Source organism: Falco rusticolus, chromosome 5, assembly GCF_015220075.1.
Source record: "Falco rusticolus isolate bFalRus1 chromosome 5, bFalRus1.pri, whole genome shotgun sequence".
Classification (NCBI taxonomy): Eukaryota; Metazoa; Chordata; class Aves; order Falconiformes; family Falconidae; genus Falco; species Falco rusticolus.
The window spans coordinates 32,209,397-32,233,080 of record NC_051191.1 but is presented as its reverse complement, the minus strand read 5'-3'; the positions used below and the strand labels follow the sequence as shown (position 1 = coordinate 32,233,080).

Sequence of the window (23,684 nt, the reverse complement as noted above, 5' to 3'; positions counted from 1 at the left end):
CATACTGTATTAATATCTTATAAACCTTATCCTTCCTCTGTCAGCTGAAAGGGAAGGATATTATTGCTGGAGTCACAGGTCAAAAAAATCCCCAAAATGAGGGAGCTGCTGAGTTTTCATTTTAGAAACATGTCTGAGGAACTTGGCCAGTCGCAACCCACAGACATTTTGCAGCCATTGTTGTGACACAGAACATTAACCCATGTCTCTTTAATTACGCAGTAGGGACGGGGGTGATACCGGGCCTGCTGAAATCAGTAGTGAACCTGCTATTAATTTTAACGGGAGCAAACTCGGGTTTGGGTCAAGTTGTGTCTTGTGTGTGTGTGTATGTGATTAGGGAAGAGAAAGGGAGACAGGGCTACAGCTGCATTCTCCACCTCTAGATTTTACGAGTGGTTGGTGGTTAATAAGCACGCACAAGCAAATGCCAGCTTGTCTGTGGGAAACCAGCCCCTGCGACAGGGCCTGCCTTGCTCCTGGGTGCTGCGGCCGGCAGTCGGGCAGGCAGCTGCTGCCATCCTGTGGAGCTGGGCCGAGGGACGGCCGCCCCGCGGCAGCCCTCGCGGTGGCGGTGGGATGGGCCCCCACGGTGGCGGGGCTGGGGACCGCCACCGCGCGTTTGCGCTGAGGCCATGGGGTGTTCCCCTGGCCAGCTCCAGGACTTCAAGTGCCAGTTTGCAGTGCACTGGTTCCTGTGCCTGCATCAGCTGGAGTGGGAATTGCGCCCATGCTGCATAAAATAGCCAGGCGCAAGAGCTGCTGTGGCAAGCTGTCGTCCTCTGCTACTCACTCGGTGCTCACATCCAACAGGGACTGCTCATCAGGATGAGCGGTGGGTGGATGTTTCTTTTCAAGGGCGTTCTCCATACTGAAATCACAGCCTGAGCCGCTCTTTTAATTCCATTTTTATTCTGTAAGAGTTTATTATTTTGCTAAAAGATAGTATAAAAAAATTAAACCCAACAGTGTGACTGGAGCAAAGCTATATGCAGACAGCTAAAAAGATGGCTAGACAGCAGGAAAAGCAGGATGCCTAATCACTGAAGAACAGTTATAAACAGCAATAAAATTAATATCTATATTAAACTAGCAGTGCAAAGATACAAACTGGAAGCAGCTTTACATTAAAAAAACAGCTTTTTAAATACAGAAATAGCACCAATTTACAAAAGACAATCAGAAATGTAAACGTGGCAGGTAGATTCAAGTATAAGTTATATGCTCATCCTCCTCAGCAACTGTCTTGGGACAGAGAAGTTTCACAAACCCTGCAGAACATCCTGATTATGCACTTTGCCTCAGCGCAAATACAAATTCTGCTCTTCCAAAGCTACTTTGCTGACAAGTTGGTCTTAGTTTATTATTTTAATTCTTAGCTTTCCGTGAAGATAAAGATAGGAAAGGTAAACTCATTCCCTCTTGACAACCAGCCCCTTCCCCATCACTGGTCTAGCTCAACAGCTCGGGTACCGCAAGCAGCATTGATCCCTCTGCCACCCGACCACTTTGGTGGCCCCACTCCTATTTTAGTGAGGCTTTCGCATGGCCAAAAGCAAGACAGCATTATCAATCCCCTTCTTTGCCCAGGCCCAAGTCTGCTTTCACAACCGTGACCCACTGAACAGCTTTGACCATGAGGGAGTTGATCTTCATTTCCAGACCTGCTGTATTTACACAAACTCAAAACTGGAAGCAGAAACTAAAAACTTAAGATCCATTTTCAGTCCCTGCATTTTCAAGTATCGTTAGGTTAGTTATGGCCCAGAATAACATTACTGACAAAAAGGCAATTTTTGCAATGATGCTTCAACAGGAGCGAACAGCCAGTATTAGCTCTAATCCTCCTCTGCTCCCAGCTGCCATTTCACTAAAAGGCTGCACCATACTAGAGGGGAATAGAAAAGACAAGGTTTGAAGAACTGAGTCATCCTGAACTCTAGCAGCCTGTTTCCATCCAACAAATGCATGCTAGCAGAAGTGCAGGGTCAGCACCGTGCCAATTACACATTGCTTTTCAAAGTGAAATTAATTTAAATGGGCATACAAGCATGATTCAGAAGCCAAAGTTGTAAACTTTCACAACTGTAGTGTAATTAAAAAGAAAAAAAAACCCACCTTAAAATTTAGCAGTCTGATTTCTCTTTACCAACCCTGAAGTTTCCTATGATAATTCTGCTATAGATTTTCTTTCAGCGAGGGCTAACCACCCCTCCTTAAAAGGCTGTTATTGGTCTATTCTAAGATAAGGCCACATTACTCAAACTCACAGCTTCACTAAAATTCTTCCTTAAATTCCATTTTCATAATATATTTACTTATAAAAATTAAAAACCTCATCAAATCCCCAACCCCCGCACAAAGTCCTAGCCTCCCTTGACCAAGAGTTGCACATCGAACAGTGTATCTACTCTTGGAAAACCAGTACCTGTACTAATGAGAGAAGAGCTGATAATTCTGGCCTTATGTTTGCTAAAAATTCAGAGTCATGTGGTATTGACAGCAACACTTTCTGTCTTTCAAACAGGAAACTGCACAAATTTTATTGCAGATTGCTACACAAGTAAAAACATACCCAAGCGTAAGAGCATTAACACTTAAAAATTATGTCCTATATTATTAATAGCACCATCATTTGAGGACCCTGAATGTTAAGTGTTAAGTCTTTTCTTCCTTTTCATCTTCTAAGGAATACAAATAATTTTTTTCCCACTTCCAAATTTCATGGCTCCTGCTCTTTTCAGCTTCTTTTTATCATTTAGATAGATATGTGTCAAAAGATGGGATCTCCCTTGTCTTCCAAGTATGCTCACATGCACTATTAACTAGTTAAGAAATTCCTGTAAATTAAGAGTCAGGCATTTAAGTACATACCCTTAGGTAGACTTAAGTAAACCGCTAAGTAGGCACTTAAGTAGACTCAGGTTAGACTGAATCTAGTCATGTGGTTAATGACTTACCAGTGTTCCTTGGTCATAAAGTCTAGACTGTATATTTAAATGGGAGATGAAATCTTAGCACAGCTCTCTCGGTGGCTTGTCACTCTCAAATTACTTTGTCAAACTTAATTAAGGAATCAGGTTTTGTATTCTTTACATCTAACTTGTACATTTTGCTCAGAGTTAAAAAAAGACAAACTCCAAGGACTAATACAGTTCATTAACACAATTATAAAAATGTTAACATTCACAGTTATTTTGGTCTTAATATTTTTCACATGTATACATTCAATCATTTTGTTTTATTATTAGGTTTTTCTAACCACAAGTGCTGGGCAAATTGTACAACAACCAACTGACATTCAAGTAATCCTATCCTGAGAAAATCTGTTATTCTCAAGTGGCAAAAATTTTTTTTTTGTACTATATCCCACTCCAATGTACAAAATAAATAGCAAGAAGCTGCACTGTAGAGGCAGGATTTGACATATTGGAACCAAGGAAGCAGTTGCTTTCACAGCTGCAAAAGTTTATAATTTTTACCACCAATTTACTCAGGGTAAGTAGAGTACACGCAATAAAAAAAATAACTTAAAAAATACTTACTCCAGGTTAGTGCTAGACATCTTACTCAAAACCATGAATAAATAACCCCTGGGGTAAATCTGTTTACATCTCCTCATAGCAATAAGGAGAATATTCCAGATTAAAACCACAAATACAATTTGATGCCTACAAGGCCGTGTGAAGCACAGCATCTGAATTCCAATCAGTACTGAAGGAACAATTCAGTAAAACGTTTTCAGTACCAGGGATGATTTGTGAAGGTGGTTAACAGAACCGGTGAGTGAATGTAGTGGGGAAGCATGCCAAAAGGGATGACATTATAATGTCAGGTAAGAACTTGTTCTCTTGTGATTGATACAGGGTCTCAGGACAATCTGCCCGCTCTTTGCACCGAGTGGAGTTAGTCAGGGCTAGTACCAGAGATTTCCAGCCTCCTCTGCACAGAGCTGGCAATTCTGGTCTGGTTGCCTTCATTTTTCTTCCATGCAACAGGGTTTCCAAGACTTCCAGGAGTTTTGAAAAATGCCTCGTGACATGCAGGACGAATGCTCTTGGGAGTGAGGGGAGTTGACAAAGGCTATTTGTGAAACAAAACCAAGGTGATTCAGTAGGGTTCTCTCAAAGCCTACATGCAAGCACGCAAACAGAAGACAGCTCGTAGACATTAAGCCCTGTGCCTTGCTACTGTAGGGAACCACGTCACACATCTTTTCAAAAGCTCCACATGAAAAGCTATGGGCTTTGCCCCTGCTTTTTGTTCTGGAACTGTCTGCCAGTACACCGTTGCTGGAAGCTGAAAGCCTCTATCTCATTTCCAACTTAAATGTATTCATGCCTAGTTCATACTCATTCATTCTTACGCCAATTTTGTCCTGTAGCTTAAATGGCTCTTTCCCTTCCTTGATGTTATTTTGTTATTTGTTAGCATTAAAACAGATATAATATTAGTCTCCTAAATCCTGACCACTTTTCTTTTTAGTGCCACTCTACTGTAACCTCTAATGTTAGTATCCGTAATCAGACTGGCTGCCAGTCTCTATTACAGCCTTTTTCTAAAATCTGAACAAGATATACATAAAGTAACACTCATAAAGCTTCCAAAAGCTCAGTCTATTTGTCACCACATTAGACAACAGGAAAACAAATCACAGACTTAAGAATGTAAGCTAAAGTAGGGCCAAAACGTCACTGCTAATATTGCTAATAATTGTAAAGACCCAGGTAATATAGTGTGACATGATTGTTTTATGTCACTCATTGTACTTCAGATAAATAAGTCCCTTTGAATTTCTCATTTTTTTTTTACTCCAAAAGTCTGTTTCTGTGGTAGATTTAAAAAAATATCTTTATAAAAAAAGATCAACAAAACCCACAAGAGCCATTGTTTTCCCCCATGCTGATATTACTTTTCCATTATTTAGTTAAGAGAGATCAGAACGGGAGTGAGGAGGTAACCCAGGACACTACTACCCGAGCAGTGTTGCAGCCAGCTGACTCCTGAGTTATGACAAACAATCCTCCTGTCCTCCTAATGTGTTTCTGTAGCCACTGCATAACAAGCAATGATAGTGTCAAATGGAGAAAAAATAACGACTTCAATTTTTTTTTGGGGGGGGGGGAACCCCATAACCTACTTTTTCTCTATTCCTGTAAGATTTTTCAAGATTAAGATTTTTACAATTTTAAAATTCATGGAAGATTTTTAAAACTCACCACTTCATCATTCAGGACTAGACGTGCTAAGCTGGGCTATAATCTTTAACACTGTCCTAAGCTCTGCCACCACTACGGACAGACACACATACAAAGTGGAGGACACCAGCTCCCGGTGTGCTAACCCACCACTGACACACCAGCACCAGCCTGCAGCGCAAGCTGCCTTCAGGCCCAGGGACCTGGCGCGGCTGTTTCGTTGTTACTTAACCACCTTTCACTCTTACCTGCTGCAGCTTCAGAATGGTCACTGGATGCCCCATACGCACAGGGGAGTCCAGTTCAACACCACTGCAAGATCTTGCAAGCACAGGACTCAGGTGCAGAGCAGGGTGAACTGGTTGCTGGAGATCCCCCAAAGGTGCAGGTGAGACCTTGGGGGCGACTACTGCCGTGGGGCCTATGAAAACAGGTGTTGTTGATGCCAGGCTGGGCATACTGAAATTCACAGAGGCAGCAGCGGAGAAGGAGCCATCAGGAACCGGGGAAAGAGGACTGGTGATTGTGGGAGAACAGACAAGAGGGAAGGAAGTCAAGGCTGCTGATGGCACCACAATGCAGGGCACGCTCAGAGAAGACAACTGGTTTGCAGTCAGGCTGATGGCACCAGGGGCTTGGTTTGCGGAGAACAGGAAATTAAAACTGCTTAATCCTAAACCAAAGGGAGAAAGCAAAGCATTAATACAGCTGAAAAATTGGAATTAAGCTATTATAACTTCATCTAGAGCAGGGAAGAAGTACGACAACAAAGAAAGAGGTTGCCCAGGAAGTAAACTGACAAAAATAAGAAAAAAAAAAAAAAGGAAGAAAACTGTCACAAACCCATGACTCTTCTGCCAAGCTCCGTTTCCTTACCTTCCTCCATCTCCCCCCCTACTGCCTGTTCACTGCATGTGCATCCATTTACTTTGTTCATGCTAAGTACCAACTGCACACCTTCCTGTTTTCTGCTTCTAACTTCAGTTTCAAGCAACACTGTGGTTAAACAAACTTTTTTTCCTAACAATAATAATATCCTCTGCTATATGAAAACGTAATCACTGTTTTTAATGACAACCCCCCCCCCCCTCAACAAATGGAAAACACCCACAAAGATATACCCCAGACACTCATTTTCCTAAGAACAGCTGAAATACTGTTTTGAAACCGAAGCTGCTCTGGTTCCCAGTTTGTGCAACCTCCTAAACCACCAGGATTAACACTTTCAAACTGAGCATCTCCACCCTCTAAGTGAAATCCCATAGATCCCACTCTGTGCCACAAGTGAATTAAATACTAAAGCAGTAGTCATGGAAACATGCCACATGTATCCTGTTCCCACAAAGCAGTCTCCCACTCCACACAAGCACAAAAAGCAGTGAGCATGAAATCTTCCTGTGATATTTTCAGCTGCTTCCTTTCCATCCCTACTGTGTCCTATGAGCAGGCCTGGCTACACTCCCAGTGCCTCAGATTTTGTGGGGTTATCCTGATGGTGCATGTACAAGACAGTACAAAGTCTGTAGATGACTAAATTCACCCACTCAGGGGGATGCTGTTGCACTATTCTGGCTGCCTTACTGCGAAACCTAGACTTTCAGCTCATCTGAGTTTTAAATGCTGGATAGGCGTCTTTTTTGCTGCACGTAATTCAAGCATGCAAAACCCACATTATTAACCTCTGTTAATGTCTGGGAATCTCAGAAAAATGCCTGCATTTTCAGAGAAGCAACAGTTCACCTGAAGTCAAGAGAATGCAGAGCTATACAACTACTACAGAGAACTGCTAGCAATCTTTTGTGCCAAACAGACTTATTCACCTATCCATAGGTCTCCCTATTTGCTCAGTGAACAGATGCACAATTTGTGTGTCTCTAGATCTCATGGCTGTCCTTACCAGTAGGCTGAACATAAAGATATTGTGGTAGGAAAGGCTGACTGGCATTTTCTTTAGACATGTGCTCTTTTCCTGGAGAGGGTTCATCAGGGTCTTTATTCTGATACAGTACTTCTTGCTCTTCAGAACCTAAAGGCTTAGTAGACTCCTTGTTTGCAGCCTCTGGAGCAGCAGGGCTTGTGAGGTCAAGATGAAAAGCTTCTAGATGTACAGCAGAAGTACAGCCACTTCCTGGGGTAGAGTCTGCCTTCAGTGACTCAAAAGGCTTCTAAGCAAAAACAAAAGGGGAGATGAAGAGTCCAAACTGAAATACAACAGTGCAATGTCTCTCATGCACCATCCTCAGCTACAGAGTAAAATGTGCATCTGCAAAAAGGAGCAGCACAAAACTGATTAGCAAGTCATCAAGTTAAAGATTTTGTTTGAGGGTTTGAAGAGCCATATTAATGATGCCTGTGCCCTGTGTTGTAGTTCACTTTCAGTACCTGGAGATACTAGATAAGAAACACCTGAACTTGGAGATTCATTTTTTATTGACAAGGAAAAACACCTGTTTCCAATGGCTTATATTCAAACACTGATACAACTTTCAGCCTGACTCCTATTTTCAGTAGTTAAGAGAACCCTGAAATAGCTGCACTTCACCTTCACCATCATCCTTCTCTCACCAATCTGCTTGTGGGCAACACTGGGCTTGAGAGAGAGGGGGACTCAGGCTAGAGAGTAGGCGGAAGTACAAATCACATACGCTATAGCTCAGTGGAGTAAGCAATACTGCTGCTGTCTGGGAAAGGCAAAGCTAACAGGGGAAAATGAGTAATAGTCACATCGATTTCTTCTTCCTCTCTGGCAGACTGTTTGATCAGGACACTAATTCCCCAAAACAGCTGAGCATCATATGCAAAGCAATCACAGTCCATTTTCCTCTGGTACTGTGAAAACATCTTCCAGCTAATGCCTACACTTCCTGACACAACCCCCTTAGAATTTTATTAAGGTGTGAGAAGCAGAATTTGTATCTGCAACAAGAGTGGTGTCGTGAATTTTCACTTTTAAAAAAACTGTCTTGGGCAAAAATCTTCTCTAGTTAACAGGAAGCCTAAGTGATAATGAAATTCACTCCTTTACCTTAGGCACTACAAGTGAGAGGGGCAGATCACTCTCCTCCGTGGTTTGCTTTTTAGCAGCTGGCTCTTCATCATCTACAGGTGCAGAGGGCGATGAGCACTCGTGGGAACTGCGTTTCTGGCAGACAGTTGGAGGTATAGCAGCCTGAGCTTCTGCACTCCTGTTTCCCATGTCTCCTGTGGTGGGCAGGGTCTCCTTCAAGTTATTTTCCTGAAGACCACCACACAACATAAAAAGGGATGAAGAAGGGAAGCACAGGAAGGATTGGTGGGGGAGCAGGGTAGGTTTTCCATTTTCTGTTTTGGAGGCTGCTTGTGTGGAAGGATGTGGAGCTTGGCTGCTGATGCCATCTGGCAGCGAAAGGCTTGGCACATCTGCCTGAACCACAGGGAAAACTGCCTGAGGCAAAGGGTTAACACAAAAATCAGAGTCCCCAAGAACTGGAAGAACAGAGAGAGGTGACATGATGCTTGGGTTTCCTGCTGAATTTATTATCGTTTCTGTGGCACAAGCCTTATTTCTAAAAAAAAAAAGTAATGAAAAAAGGAAAAACATTTAGTCCAAAATTAAACCCCTATTTTATCCTTAAAAGTAAACAGGTACATTGTGGGACATAAATGTGGAAAAATCCCACCACCACCCGCCACTGCAACCTACTACTTTTACATAGTTGACAAGGAAGGTTACTTTTTATTATTCCTAATTATACAGAAGCAAACTTCTCAGGTTTTTGGCAAAAGAACTCTTTCAGTTGCACTTCACTAGTCAATCATTCACAAATAAATTCAAATTAGGATAGGTGTAGAGAAGACCCATTGATAGGACAGAGAGGCTCTTTCATGGAATTATGATTTACTCAGCCTACCTAAACAACAGGTCAAAGGAGGCAGGGATGACCTATATTAACACACATGAGATGAAGAACTACTGAAACTAAACAACAACAGTGGTACAAGTACAGGTGGGAATAAACTGATCATGGGAAAAAAAAAAAAAAAGGCAAGTCACTCTGAGACCTACCAGCATTAAAATAGTAATAACAAGACTTCCTGACCATTCTCTGTCTCATCAATGGCATCTAGCCTTGAACTAAATTTGACAGGCATGAAGCTGAAACTGGACAGGAGTTAAGACCAACCTACCTAGCATCTTCCTCTCTTTTCTGCCTACGGACAGCTGCTAGATTTATCATTTTGGAGCAATATTCATCTGAATTCACAATACAGGCTGAAAGAACAAAGAAGCATTCAATTAATAATAGATAGGTTTACCAAGCATATTTTGATACTGGCCATATAAAATAATTGGTATAATTTTTCTATCCTGGCACATTTTTATAACATCCACTAACCACCTAGAGCCAGAACCTGCAAGACACTCAAAACTCTCAGTCTCACTGGAGAGGTGCTCGACATCATAATTTCCTATGAGGGAACTGTGAAAAGCCCTGTAATTGCTTTATCTTTTTAAACAGCTATCCATTAGATTGTTACAGTAAATTCCACTGTATTAGGAACCATAAAATAAAGCAAGCTTTTGTGGCTAAAAAAATCTTTCTTTATCTATACCAAATGTTAACAGAAGAAGCCATAGCACAGTTGCAGTTAGCGACGAACAAAAACATTTACCAGAAAACAAACTGCAGATTCAAGGCAGTATGGCCTGTTTATCTCACCTAACTTTAGCTGCCTGACTGAAGGGTCCAACACAAGTCTCATCACATGGACAGTAGAAACATAGGCACCTCCCGAGGGTATTTCACATATTTAATTAGGTTGATTGGCTCAATCAAGTGCCTTAGATTGGTAGGCCCACATTTGGCCAGATCCAGTGGGATACAAAAGAACATGCTTCATTAGAAGTTACCTTGCCTCTCCCGACGCTGGCTGGTGGGATCAGATTTGACCTTCCTTCTGCTCCCTTCACAAGGCTGCATGCCATTAAATGAAGCGTGACGTGTAAACCTCTGCTTTCCAGTAGCACACATCTGATACAGGGCACAGGCTTCTCTCTGTGTCCCTGGCAGAGGATCAGATGTTGGGCTATTCCCTCTCAGCTCATCTATGGGAACATAATTTTGTACAACAGCCCTTTAGGGAACACAGCTCATCATTTAAGCTTCTGCCATGTTACTGAACTTGGCCATGAGAGAAGAGGTAACTCTAAACCATTCAAACCCCATAACCCTGAAGCAGACCTAAGCTCAATAAGCACCAGCAGACAAGATAAGGGCTTCCCTCCTTTCCATTCCACAGCAGCTGCAGCAGCAGCTACACTGGTGTGTGTAGCCAGGAAGAGAATGGGTGGCATTAACACTGTTCTTCACTTTTTATTTTTCCAGGCACTGGCATGACCCAAATATATTACCAAAGGGCTTCCCTTTCCTCTGGCTTTAGCCAAGAATCAGCAGCTTACTGAAATGCTCTGGCCCACTGTGGCCTCCTTGGCAGAAAAACCTTTTATATGAGGGGATGTATGCAAGAAACAGCCCTGCTCTACCTTGATAAGTCCCCTTACAAATAAATGAATTCTCTAATTATGACAGAATTGTTGAGATTTGGCAACCCAGAAAAGCTGTGGACCCAGATTTGGACATGCAGACGTTATCTGCCATTGCTTTACAATTCAGTTATTCACACAATTATGTAAGCTAGTGTAAAAATACCAGCAAGACACAGTATTCTTCAGCACCCCTCTACAGTTCCAGCCCTTGAGCATAAAGTCTAACGAGCAGATATTGAGCTTCTGGCCAGCTCAATAATCACAGGGTGGACAATGAATGCTGAGCCATTCTTTACACACTGAAAACAACCTTTTACCACTTGGGAAGGATTATCAAAACAAACCAAAAAGAAGAGAGATGCAGGTACACAAGTTACCAGTCTTTCCAGGGAATTCTACAGGCCCAATCCACTTGAAGGCTGGTTTGCGTCCTCGTTCCTCTGTGACATAAACTTTCTTGATGAGGCCTAGGCTGGTGAGAACATTGGCGATATCATACAGTCTTCGTACCTTTGCTAACAAGAAAGGCCAGAAATGTCAGACAGTCATGTTTACAATGCATGCACACTGTACATATTTTACATGGCAACTTAATTCCAGAATATCACCATAGCTTTCATAAACAGGGTGGGTAAAATGAAACTAGGATGGACTTAAGCCACCTCTTTTGAGGCCTGCCATTGCCATCTCCCACCTGCCTGTCACTGCTTCTTCACATCTTAGCTGCTCATCCACCTTAGTTGCTCAGATTTAAGCTCACCTACCTCATTTTGATGAAAATGGGTTAGGGAGTGACTACATCACCAACTTGCCCAAAAAAGGCAGCTAACTCCATGTCGGGTAGAGACAAGCTTTTGGGGGCAAGAGGCACATGAGTGCAGAGCTGATCATAAGAAGACATATTTATCATCTTAAAAATGTAACACTCTTAGAAAAACCTCTGTGACTCCAATAAATAACATGTTTGAGCTGAGTATGATACCCACAGGTTGCCCAGCTAAACTCCTCACATTCCTCCTGGTATTTGGGATAGAATTTTAAGACTGAAGTGCAAGTACTTTACCTTAAAAGTACTTTAAAGACTTAAAATAGAAGCATTTTAGAAGAATTATTTACTAATGCTGAGATTTTCCATGTTGTTCAACGGATTGAAGCACTAACCCCCACTAACTAAAAAGCAAACTGTGCCATCCAGCTGTGAAAGATTTCTGGGGTAAAAAGAAGAGGTAACATTTCTCCAGTGAAGAAGATAAATATATTATTTAATATAATGCAATTTAATTTACATGAGTTCTGAAATGTCATTCAGAACAGTACAGGGAACAAGGTTAAAGGACAATAAAAAATTCAAATAAAAAAAAATTCTCCATTCTGAAGCTAAAACTTGAACATAATTGTCAAATTGACTCTTCCCCACCCTATTTTCACAAACTGGCATTTGCAACTAAAAAACCACCCAAACCAGACTGCAGCAAAAGACCTGACCTGCTGTTGTCATTACCTAGCGGTGTCAGTCCAAACATGCCCCTGTTTTCTTTACTCACTTATAGACTGATTTGCCTCTCAACGGCCAGCTTACTTTTAAATTTGCTGTGGTCCACTGTATCCTGGGTTTCTTCTATCAGTATCTTTGCTGCGATGTCCAGAGTTACTATCTTGGTCTTGGAGACAAGGAGCAACATGACAAACTTTTGGCTCATAATCCGCAATGACTTGTCCTTTCTGCTGTTTGCAGATGCTGTGTTACAAATAATACCCAAGCCTCTTAGCATATATCATCCATCACAGCCAGAAAACTAGCAAGTAGGTTTCTCACACGCAAAAGGGGTAAAGCATTTCCTTGTCAGGAAGCAGATATCTTTTGAAAAGCAATATAAATTAAAGCACGCAGGAATAGCTTTTAGAAAGTCAGATTCCAAAGCTGATTCTATGCTATGTTACACACCTCTGCACCACTCTAATTTTGTGACTCCAATGGACTTCGTAACTCAAACCGCTACGCATTATACGGGCAATGTGCAAACAGGGGACAGATGGAAGATGGCAACTTCTGTCTGGATAATCATTTACTGTCATGTACTGGTGGGGACAGAATGCTAGGGACAGGATAGAAGGAAGAATTCTGTCTCCTATGTGTGAATGGTGTGAATGTGAATGGTGAATTCAGCACTTTTTAAAAAAAGAATAATTTTTTATTACTTCATTTAAAGTCACATAGTTAACTGGTGAAAGAGATTTGTGTCTGTGTATCACATCACACACGTTAGTTCTCTTACCAGAGGTGCAGTCTGGTTCTGAAAAGTCCAGTAATGGTCTGTCTTGAGAATCTGGAATAATTTCCTTTTTCTGTACTCCAGATCTGTAGTCCAAGTCCTGCTCCTTATGCTGGAAGAAGGTCATTAGCTCTCTATACTGCAGCTCTCCTGCTTCCTGAAGCATTTTCAGAGTTTGACTGAGGTTGTGCCAGCCATGCCAACAGTACTGGTTCTTGGCCACACGGCTAACCAACTGCAATGACTCCAGGATATTCACTATGTCATAAATTCGTCTCCGCTCAACTCCTGTTTTTAAGGGGGGCAGATAAAAAAAAAAGGCAGATACTCATCTACTTTTGCTGTGCTTTTCAGCAAAACAAAACAAAGAACAGGCTGTTCTCTGAGTGTTCACAACTTTATTTTTCACTGTTCACCTGGACACATTACATTAGATCCATCCATAACTGCACAATTAAAAACTGACATGTATGGCTAGGCCCATGGTATGATGCTTTGTCTATTTTTTTAACTACTGGCCCAGCCATAGTTTCAGTTTAAAGCACTGTATTTAGAAGAACTGATTGCAGTCTGCCCAGCCCTACTCAGTCAGACCTATCTGGACTGCCCTGAGCTTTTCAGAGCACTTGGGCCCTTCTTTTGTCAGAGAGCTTCAGCGCTCAGACATGTACCTGTATACAAGCCTGTGTGTAACTGAGGGCAAGAGTCTGAGCCTGGCACTGACACAGGGTAGATACAAAAGCCTGCTCCTACAGGCACCAGTAGGAGTGTGGTCCTCCACTTGCATTTCCAATGGCACAATTGATGGCTAAGCACATACCATGCAAAGGAGCGTCAAAGGCTTCACAAGGTGCAAAGCAGTGGAGAATGAGACCCACTGTTCCCAAATGCAGTAGAAATGAGCCCTTGGTGCTGGCTGGATTTGCATGAATGGGAAACCTATGAAATAAGTCCAACTTGGGTTCAACCTGACTGACATGAGCAAGGTTGGGGACAGAATATGAATAGGCCAGCAGCTCTGCTCCCAAATACTTGTGTCCAGCACTGTTTGAAGCATGGCTGTTATATGTTAACACAGTGCACTATACGCTGGTGGCATCAGCTACATCAGAAATCCCAGAACAGTTAACATCAGCTGAGCAGAACAAGAGCTAGCCAAAGGGAAATGTTTTGAAAGACATTGCTGCGGAAGGCAAGGCCTTGAGGCATCTGTTTGCCCATCTGGATAATATGAATAATACTTACCAGCCTCAAATGGATATTAGGATAAACAATTCATGAGTATTTCCAAGTGTGTGGAGATCTTGAAATGAACATACTCCAAAAAAACAGGAGTGCTACATATATCCTGGTGTCCGTCAGGCACCAGCAGCACAGCTCCCTTTGTGGTCTCTCCATAGATCTTCAGTGAACAAAGCAATATACGTATGTAGTAAAAGCTATATTACAACCATGATTTGTTACAGAGAAAGCAGCAACATCAGCAGTGAATAGTTTTGTGGTCCCTGAAGCAAGTGGATACAGACAAGGAAGGAAGTGAAAAACAAAGGGAGAAGAACAAATACACTCACTTCTGGGAGGTAAAATCCCCAACAGTGTTTCCAAACAAAATTTCTAGTATTTAGGAAAGCAAGGTAATGCCAATCCCAACACAGAATAAAGCACTACACAAGGTTGGAGCATAGGCATCTCATGCAAACACAGAAAGGAGTAACTGCAAAATCTGAAAGAACAATTCATTTTAAAAGTAATTTATTTAACTATTTACTTCATCCAAATTCTCTCCTATTTCCAGTTCCCAATACCAAAATACCAAGGCAAATAAATAAGTATTTCAAGGACTTTCTTAGCAGTCCTTGCTAAGAGCCACAGAGGACATAACTCTTCTGTTCCCTTTCTTCCCCTAAAAATACATTTATTTTTGCTACCTCTTTCTGTTAAATACCTGAGTTCTAAACATACATACAGTATTTATTTAGTTTAAGTCTGATTTTATAAAGTCCTTCCTAGCTAAAAGGCAACTTTTCCAAGGACATAGATCTTTTTGTTATTGGTGTGACCTGGCTGAGTTCTCTCTTCCAAGTTTTATTGCTTCTCTCAGATATTTCATTAATCTTTTAACTAAGACCAAACCTAACAGCAGACCCAGCAAATAGACTACTCAATACCTTCTTGCCACCTCAATACAACACATTTTCTCATTCTACTCTTACAGGTCTTCTGACAAGCTCCCCTCACAAGACAATATTTAAAGCTAAGATAACCCTGATGAACCATGAGATCTTGGAAGAAACCACGCCTACACGTTACTGAAGTCAGGCAGTAAACACAGGTGATTTCCTAACACCTACTAGTTTGCAGTTCTTTCCCCAAACATTTCATTTTGACAAAAGCTGTTGTTTATAAGTCCTCCTTCAGAGGGTTTGTAACTCCTAACTCCTTCAGTGGTCAGCAAACAGAAAATTCAAGAAAGCAGAGTTGGTAAACAGCTGGAGGATAGATCTGTCTAGTAAAAAGTACTGTCAGAAAGCAGATTTCAAAATGGTAGTGTTATCAAGCAGTAAAGACACTCAGGAATATTAGGCATTGCCATCTCTTGATTAGTATGATTAGAAGAGCATCCAGATCCAGTGAGAGGCAGACCTTCAATGTAATCTGTAAGAAGGATAATCCTTTGAGAGCCTTCCTGTTGGGTTACCCCAGGTGATCAGTTAGCCCATTTTTGCAGGTATACATACCAAGAATTGAAGCCACTTCATCCAAAGAAATAGTAGTTTTTTCTGTTGACAACGGATAACTTGGATAGCGAGCTAGAAACTTTTGGCACAAGAGTCCTAAGCTTTTCTGTTTTCTGCTGGGCCTCTGCTTTTCAAATTCATCAACTGTGCTGTCGTCTACCATATCATACTGTCAAAAAATAAATGTTAACCCTTTAGCGCAGAGCTTTAGAATCAAGGCATAGCCAAGTGAGGCATATTTCAGATGTTAGCAATATTTAAGCTTGGACTTTCTAATAAGGAAAAGATCATGGACTCCTTGCAAGCACAGAGCACTTGGGTGACACAATTTTGCTTGCAAGCTCTTCTCAATTCATCACACAAGGTATTTAAAGAAAAACTCTTATCTACAAAATTATAAAATAATGGTTATGCATAAGGAAACAAAACAGTAAGACCAAACAGTCAAGATTAGCAGATGGTAAGATCCTACATGGAAGGAATATTTCTTTTTGAGAGGAGAATGTATATTCCCTGAAGCACCTCTGGATCTAATAAAACAGAAGACGTACAAGCCATTGAAGAGTTCCTGCAAAACTTTCAAGAGATTTTACTGCTCTTTCCAATGCCTCTACAACTATAAGAAACCAGGCTGGGGGGTGGGGGGGGTATGATGTTCAGAGACTATAAAAGGTGCCACCCAGTCCCCGAACCTTAAACTTAGTCAAGCTATTAGCTTAGGTGAACTTTGTAGGATGGCCTGACTATGGTCTTTCTGTCCTGGAAGGGGGGGAAAAAAAACCCAAACCACCAAAACTGTGATGGCAAGAACGTATGAAGAGGTATGTTTATTACAAAATGAGAATGATGGGAGGATTTTTCTGCACTGGTAACTTTGGGGGTTTGCTTTTGTGTCAAAAAAAAAAAATAAATCTCACCCTCTGGCAATGGAAAGCCGAGAGTGATGGCAGCTGTTAAAACCCATGTTTCTTTGCTTATGAGAACTTAACTGTCCTTTGTAAGTTGTGATTAAGTGACCTTGTGGCTGTTGCTCTGATTGAATTCTTTGAGTTTTATATGGTATGGAAATAATAGTATTCTTATGGTTACCACTCATGTCTTTTGTAAGTTAACTTTCTGTGTTGAGAAAATTAAGTGTAACTTTATTAGCTAGAAAATATTTGAACTCTTTATAGCAGCCACTCCAAAAATGCTATATGATCTTAGGTGGCTTAGAGTGATCATTACCACTAATTTTTAACACTGACTTTTTTAATTACTGGAAGTTATATTAGGAATTATCTTTAGAGAGTTGTTTGAAAAATTCTCCAGTTTAGGTAGTCATAAAGGAACAGACTACTGTCACTGTAGATGCAGTAAAATCTACACTTGTAATCTGTACCTATCAAACGATTCTCCTCTGCTGGAGAACCCTGGAACTAACCTCCCCTCATGGAAATCACCAAGGAAGGATATTCTACGATAAATAATCCAGGAGAGGGAAAGCAGTGGCTGAAACAAAAGAAATAAGTATGAAGGAAGAAAACTGTAACGATGCTTATTACAACCCGATATCCTCTCCATGGACAGACTTCCTAAAGCAAGGACAGGGATCAGCCTCCACATTGCCTGAGTCTTGGCAAGTAAAAATCTTCCTTGAGCATGCCATCTGACTACTAGTTTAGGGGCTGGGGGAGAAAGGTTTCAAGTGACCACTCTGCGGGGCTGTCATGGACAAAGTACAGGATTTCAAAAGTATGTTGTAAAATATGCCCTCCCATTGTCTAATTTATTTTGAAAACGCCTGTTTAAAATTGATCTGGCAATTTTCTTTCTAATGCAATTCAGAAAATAGTGTCAGAAGTACTTAAGTTGGGGAAAATGACCGTTTAAGCTCTATTTCCTTGACTGTCCTTTAAAGCAATAGTCAGGCTCTCGAGGGCTCTCAGGTCAGTTACTAGTAAGACAGTTACTTTTGGTCTTTGAAAGCCTTCCTGCTCAGTCAGTGCTGCGTAGGCAACTGTTGCTGGGAATGCTTTACAATTCTGCAGTTTTCCATAGAAAGCGAAGGACCAGATGGAAGAAAACTAAGGCACAACCTTAAGCAAGGTCTGGTCCTAAATGAACGCAAGGTAACTGTGTTCTTAATCTCACCTGTAACAGATCAGGTGTGTCACGCTGCTCACTGTTTTCTACATGTCTGAAAAGCTCCTTCTTCTTTTCCCTGTCCCTCATGTCAGGGCTAGCAGCACTAACAAGCATCTTCAGGTTAGCAGTGGGGGTCCAGGGATCAGGCTGAGGTCTGTCAATGAGCTTAACAGGTGTAATTGGATTTCTTTCCGGGGTGCAGCCTTTTTGCTTTGACAAATCAATTGGTTCATTCTTAATTGGAGTCCTTAGGGCCATCCTGGATCGATCAAATATGTTTTCCTATTAAAAACAAAGTTCTTTAGACACAACAGGAAGGAACAGTCCCAACCATCAATTTCATTGTCCTTATGAAGGTAACTGTAATGACTCATGCCTTGGCACTCCCACTTATATTTAGCACAGCTCTGCCTTTGTTAGAAGTGGTAAAATATTCTACATGCTACTGTACTGGAGGCAGTGTATATGAGATACTGCCCTGAATTACAGAACCTGAGGTCAACTAGTCAAACTGACAGCTTATCGGACTTTTAAACTCTGACTGTTATTACAAGACAGCATTTCCCACAAACACAAATCACCAAATTAGATTCAAACGAAGTAATGCGTTGGTCACATTACACTTAAAAAGAAAACGTGTTCTGCTTGAAGGGTTCCTAATGAAAAGCCATGCTGGGGCTGCATCTCAGACTGTCACAAAACATCAAACTGAAGTGAATGTAACTCTGCGTGCAAGTGAAGCAAGTTTTGCATTTGCACTATCTGCTCCTCAGAACAATGGAGAAAATCTCCGTAACTATTCCTTGACTACAGCTAAGTATTGCTAGAAGGAAAAGTCTAGTTTCTCACCTGATTTTTATCATTCTTTGAATGCAGCTCAACTCCTTCCAGTCCCTAGCTGCAATCAAACTTTTTTCATACTTCACCTTTGGGTCAAATTTTACTCCTTCTTACGGCAAGAATTATCACTATAGATCAACTAATTTCAAGAGACTGGCTGAAGAAAGCATCAATAGTAATCCTTGAGCTGAGAGACCTGCTTTTGATCAACAAGAGACACTACTTCACTGTAGCCTGTTAGTGCAAACAGGCTGCCATATTAGCTTTCATTGCAGGATATAAAAAAAAAAAAAATGAGGTCCAGGTATCCTAAATTTGGCACAGAGCAAGACTTCCAAAAATGCCCATGCAGAAAGCTGTAGTTTGTTTTGGCCCAGGGAGATCAATGTTCTATTTTTAGACAGTCCAGCCATCATTTAATTTTCCTTAATATGTTACAAACAGGACACTTTTTTTGGAACTCCAGCTAATATGGCTCAGTGGTTTCTCTATTTAGTCCCTTGAAATGACTGCATGCACCTTGAGTGAAGTGAGAGAGACAGTGAAGCAGTCAGGTTATCATCACAAAGCTGGCAGAGCTTACAACTTGCTGGAATTGGAAGTGAAGCCTTTAAAACCACAGTAAACTGCTTTTAAACTATAAGTCAGGCTTGAAGTTGTTAGCTCTTCAGTCTACCTATGGCTTTTTTGGTGTTGGTCTCAAACTGAGCAAGTCTTGCTCAGACTAAGATCACCACTTCATTTTTTTCAAAAAAAGTTTTAAAGATTGAACAAGACAAATTTAAGGCTGGATGTTATTAGCATGTATTTTTTGTGCTGCAAGAAGTCTAATTCTAAAATGGAATATAGGGTGAAAGAAAATGTTAAGTTACTATTGGTTTGCTGTAAGAACTTTCCCAAGTTAATTTGCTTATTTTATTTGGAGCAATTCAGCTATCACAAGCTGATATAGATCTTGAAATAGGTGATTCCAAATATCATCTTATTAGGTATGGTCTAGCTAGAAAGGAGAAAGAAGTTCTAATAACAACTGAAGCTGGCTTTTAGTAGGAACAGTTCTGTAGCATTCAAACTGGAAACTAATTTGGCACATCAACAGCATCGTGCTCTGACCGCTGATGAACGCTCCTGCATACATTCACCTATGAATTACCTAAAAGGATATAATAAACATATCTCTTGTTACAATTAACAGCCAGTTATAACTTACTACACTGATAAATAGGGGTCAATTTAGAGGCCATGATACTTCTTGGAATACATGTTCACACGGTGTTGGCAATTAGTATATTTCTTGTAATTTCACATACAGCAGTGAATTAACACTTAATCTGTTAGGAGAAAGTCTACCTTCCCATCAAGGACTGCTGAACCAACCTACTGTTCCACTACCTCAAATATTTATGTTTGTGCAACTATCACAATGAAAAAAAGTAGTGGCACTACATGATCAGCACATGTCTGTTATTAACCTTCCAGATCCGTTTCCTGATGTCATAATCGCCTACTAAGGTAAGGCATGCTTTTAGCCCTTCTCCCCTCTTTTTCAGTAGCTGTGATGCTCTATGAGCTTCTAGCTGTATTCCACAAAACCGCAAGGGCAATTGGTAGAAGTATGGAATTCACCTTGGTCCAAGCAGACATGGCTTACAAATACAAGAGGACAGGAAAGTCTGGCTTAGTGAATTCTGTATGTAAGCAGGAATTGAAACAAATCTCTGAGATAATGGGAGCTGGGTCTGACAAGAACTACAGCATCTTTGGAGGACTCACTGAGCATAGGCAGAAAGTCATTAACTGGGTCTAGCTCAAGAGACGTTACTGAGCAAGGTATGCCTGAAGCTAGATACCCTGTTTCCTGGCTGGTGGGGTAGGAGGGGAACAACGAGCTTGTTCCTTGCTGAGCGGCACTGCTTAGCCTCCTGACCTGGGAACACCACTGCATGGATACAGACCAGAAGGCAAGCACATCAGACGTGCATCAGCATGCTCAAACTGCTGCTAAATAACAGATTGAAGGCCTAGCCTATTCCCATTTCATGTCGGGCCTGGTGTAGGTTAGCTTCTGAACGGTGAGACTGTACAAAAGCCCCCTCCACCTTACCCAAGGGTAGCCACTGGGATACTTGAGATCGCCTTGCGAGTTCTACTTAAGCAAAAGCTAAAAACCGTTTCCCTGGGAGCCAAAGCATACTCGTTCACTGAATGACAACGGCGGCATGACTCACGGTTGCCTTACCGGATTGTCTTTATATCCTAACGGTAGCGTCGGAAGCCCCTATGCTCCAAGACGGGCAAGGCGCTGCTGCACAGACCGACGTGCCAGGACAGGCCAGGTACGGCGGCCCAACGGCCAGCACCCCAGCGCTGCCGCTGGCAGCCGGAGCGACACGGTCAGGGCCACTCGCCCGCCCCGACCCGCCTCCAAGCCCCCGCCCGGGTCGAGGCCCTGCGCCCCTACACGCAGGGGCCTGGGGCGCCCCCCACCCGCCCCGGCCGGTGGAGCGGCCCAACCCGCCGCAGCCCCGGCCGCCCCCCGGCGCTTCGCCTGATGCTCCGCACCGGGGGAGGCGGCGTAACGCGCGCGGGGACGCCGCGGCGCCGGGGACAGACCGGACCCTTGGCCACCGCCGCTCACCTTCTGGGCCGCCTCGGCGCGGCCCCGCCGCCCCGGCCGGCTGCTCGCCAGGTCCCGCAGCGCCAGGACGCTCACCTCCATCTGCAAAACAAGAAGGCGCTTTTAGCCCGGCCCTTAAGAGCGGCCGCTCCCATCCCCGGCGAGACGCGAGGGGAGCGCGGCAGCGCGGGGCTACCCTGCCGGGGAGGGGGGACAGCCGCCCCGGCCCTGCGGCGGCGGTAGCTCCGCGCCCTCACCTCGGCGGCGGCGGGCGGCCCGGGGCGCGGGGCTCTGCCGCTCCCGCCAGGCGCCCTCAGACATCGCTTTACAATCCGGCCAATCAGGCGCGGCCCGCCGGGGAGCCCCGGCCGCGCGGCCGGCCAATCAGCGCGCGGGCAGGCGGCGCGCGGGACGGAGCTCCCGCCCGCGCGGGGCCGTTTCGCTCCTTTTCTTAGCGCGGTCGCCGGCGGCCCTCCCCTCCCCCTCCTGCCGCCGGGCCGCCAGCGCGAGGCGAGCCGTTGGCAGGCGGGAAGGGGCGCCCGAGGGCGAGGGGGGCTGGGCGGGGGCAGCAGGTGAGGCCGGGGGGATCGCAAGGTCCCCGCCGGGGCGGCCGGGCTCCCCCCGGGCCGCTGTGGGGGCGAGCGCGTCGCTGAGGGCCAGTTCCTGACGGGAAAGCGGGGGGGTGGGGGCCCTCTTTCCCGGTGCCTTCTGGATCAGTCCTGAGACCTCCCTGCAGGGGGAGGAAGGGCTGAGGCAGCGTCGGGAGGGTGCAGCCTTTGTCGCTCGGCCCCGGCTCACGGAGAGCGACGTCGGGCTGGCTGGGTGGCCGCGCTGGTTGGCTGGGTGGAGAGCAGCTGCCCGGGCCGTGGGTCGCTGCCGCGGCTCCCCGCAGCGGGGTGGGCAGGCGGCGGGCTGGGCGCTGGAGTCCGGCTCCTGCTGCTGCTGCTGCTGCTGCCCCTCCGGGGGTGCTCGGTACGGGCCTGCGCTGCCGGCAGCCCCCTTCGGCAGGCTGGGTGCGGGCAGTCTGCAGCGCAGCCCTGGGCATCCTGAACAGGGTGTGATTCTTCACGGTCCTCCCCTGAAACGAGCCCGCTGCCGGGGAGGCGAAGCTAGCACTCGCTTTGGGGAGCAGCCTGGGCGCAAGAAACTTGTCACCAGCCCTGAGCCGGTCTGCTCCGTGATCTTCCCTCCCTTGCCACCTCACAGTATGCCATGATAAGGGAGGAACAGGGAGAGAGCCTTTTCCGAAGTTAACATCTGAAGTCCAGGCAGCCTGTGAGCTGTGCAGTGATGAGTTTTCAATTGGTCCTATTGACTATGGAGACACAATGTTGCAAAAAAATGGTAGAAAAGTTTTCAAAGTAATAACTTTCTGCTATGCAGAACTACTTCAGACTTGAAAAGTGATTGCTCTAAGCTTGAGACCCTTTCTGAAGAAATTTCCTGTGTAGAAGTGTAATTAATTTTGCTTTTAAAATTGATTTTGTACTTAAGATTTTGTTTTGTTATGCTAATGATGGACATGCTACTGCCATTATTCCCATCTTGTTTCGTCGTAGGAAGATTTCCTTCTGAAATTGCTCATGAGTTAGTAATGAGTTGTCACAGAAGAAAAACTCCAATACACAGTTCTGATAATTTATAAAAATATTCATTTGTTAATTGTGAAGAACAGAAAAAGTGATTTTTTTTTCTATAGGGATGTAGATAATAGATAAATATTAAATCTCTTGCACTAACTTTAATTTATTTGCTCTCAACCTATGCTAATTTTTTCCTTTCAGCAAGTTCCAGCACACCACAGTTTGTTGAAAAGAATGAAATATAAACTCTAAGAGAAACTTTTCAATTAAAAAAAACAATAACCAAACCACAAAAAACCCCAAACCTTTATAAAAAAGCCCTTTACACTTTTAAGCCTTGGTCTTTTTATTGTCTAGAGGAAAATAAAGTCCATAATTCCAAAGTATGTCTCTCAGTATGTATTTGCATCCATAGCAGTTACATAGAGTCATTTGTAATGAGTAAACTGTTACTACTTCTCCCACTCACAGTAACTCAAAAACAGACTCATGAGAATCATAAGGGATGCAGAGTCATGGAAAATCTAAACACAAATCTTGCATCGTAGACTGACATGCCCAGGCATGAACTCTAGACCAAAGTAAGGAAGTTGAGAAGAGAGTTTAGCAGCTGAGAACCTGCTTGTGTGCTGCACCCCCAGTGACATGAAATTGCCATCTGGCCCCTTTAGTTGTCTACATGAACTAAAATGACATGGAGAAATAGATTCTCAGACCTTTGTCTTAGATCTGTCACAGGCAACTGAGTATCCGTTGCCAACTAATAACATCTGTGATAAGG

The 23,684-nt window shown here is 43.4% G+C and overlaps 1 protein-coding gene across 3 annotated transcripts; it reads right to left on the bottom strand.

Moving 5' to 3' along the window:
* Window positions 1-895: 895 nt before the first annotated feature.
* On the bottom strand, window positions 896-21,621 carry E2F7 (E2F transcription factor 7). Of its 3 annotated transcripts, none has more exons than XM_037389701.1 (13): window positions 21,578-21,621; window positions 21,342-21,422; window positions 17,870-18,145; window positions 15,737-15,905; window positions 13,002-13,286; window positions 12,305-12,463; window positions 11,103-11,240; window positions 10,090-10,284; window positions 9,366-9,450; window positions 8,224-8,743; window positions 7,096-7,363; window positions 5,447-5,871; window positions 896-4,083 (listed from the first exon to the last, which is right to left on the bottom strand). In XM_037389701.1, exons 2-13 carry the CDS (start codon window positions 21,420-21,422, stop codon window positions 3,907-3,909), a joined length of 2,778 nt encoding a protein of 925 aa, XP_037245598.1. In that variant the 5' UTR covers window positions 21,578-21,621; the 3' UTR covers window positions 896-3,906. The 3 variants fall into 3 exon arrangements, with proteins under 3 accessions (XP_037245598.1, XP_037245599.1, XP_037245600.1); XM_037389702.1 differs by having other exon boundaries at window positions 7,096-7,360; XM_037389703.1 differs by lacking the exon at window positions 10,090-10,284.
* Window positions 21,622-23,684: the final 2,063 nt, after the last annotated feature.

Coding starts and splice junctions, on each gene's coding strand:
- E2F7 (XM_037389701.1), bottom strand. CDS start 21,422: ATGGAGGTGAGCGTCCTGGCGCTGCGGGACCTGGCGAGCAGCCGGCCG. Junction 13,287..15,736: donor TGAAGTGGCTTCAATTCTTG/GTATGTATACCT, acceptor CCTTAAAAACAG/GAGTTGAGCGGAGACGAATT. Junction 8,744..9,365: donor AAAAGAGAGGAAGATGCTAG/GTAGGTTGGTCT, acceptor TTTTTTTTTTAG/AAATAAGGCTTGTGCCACAG.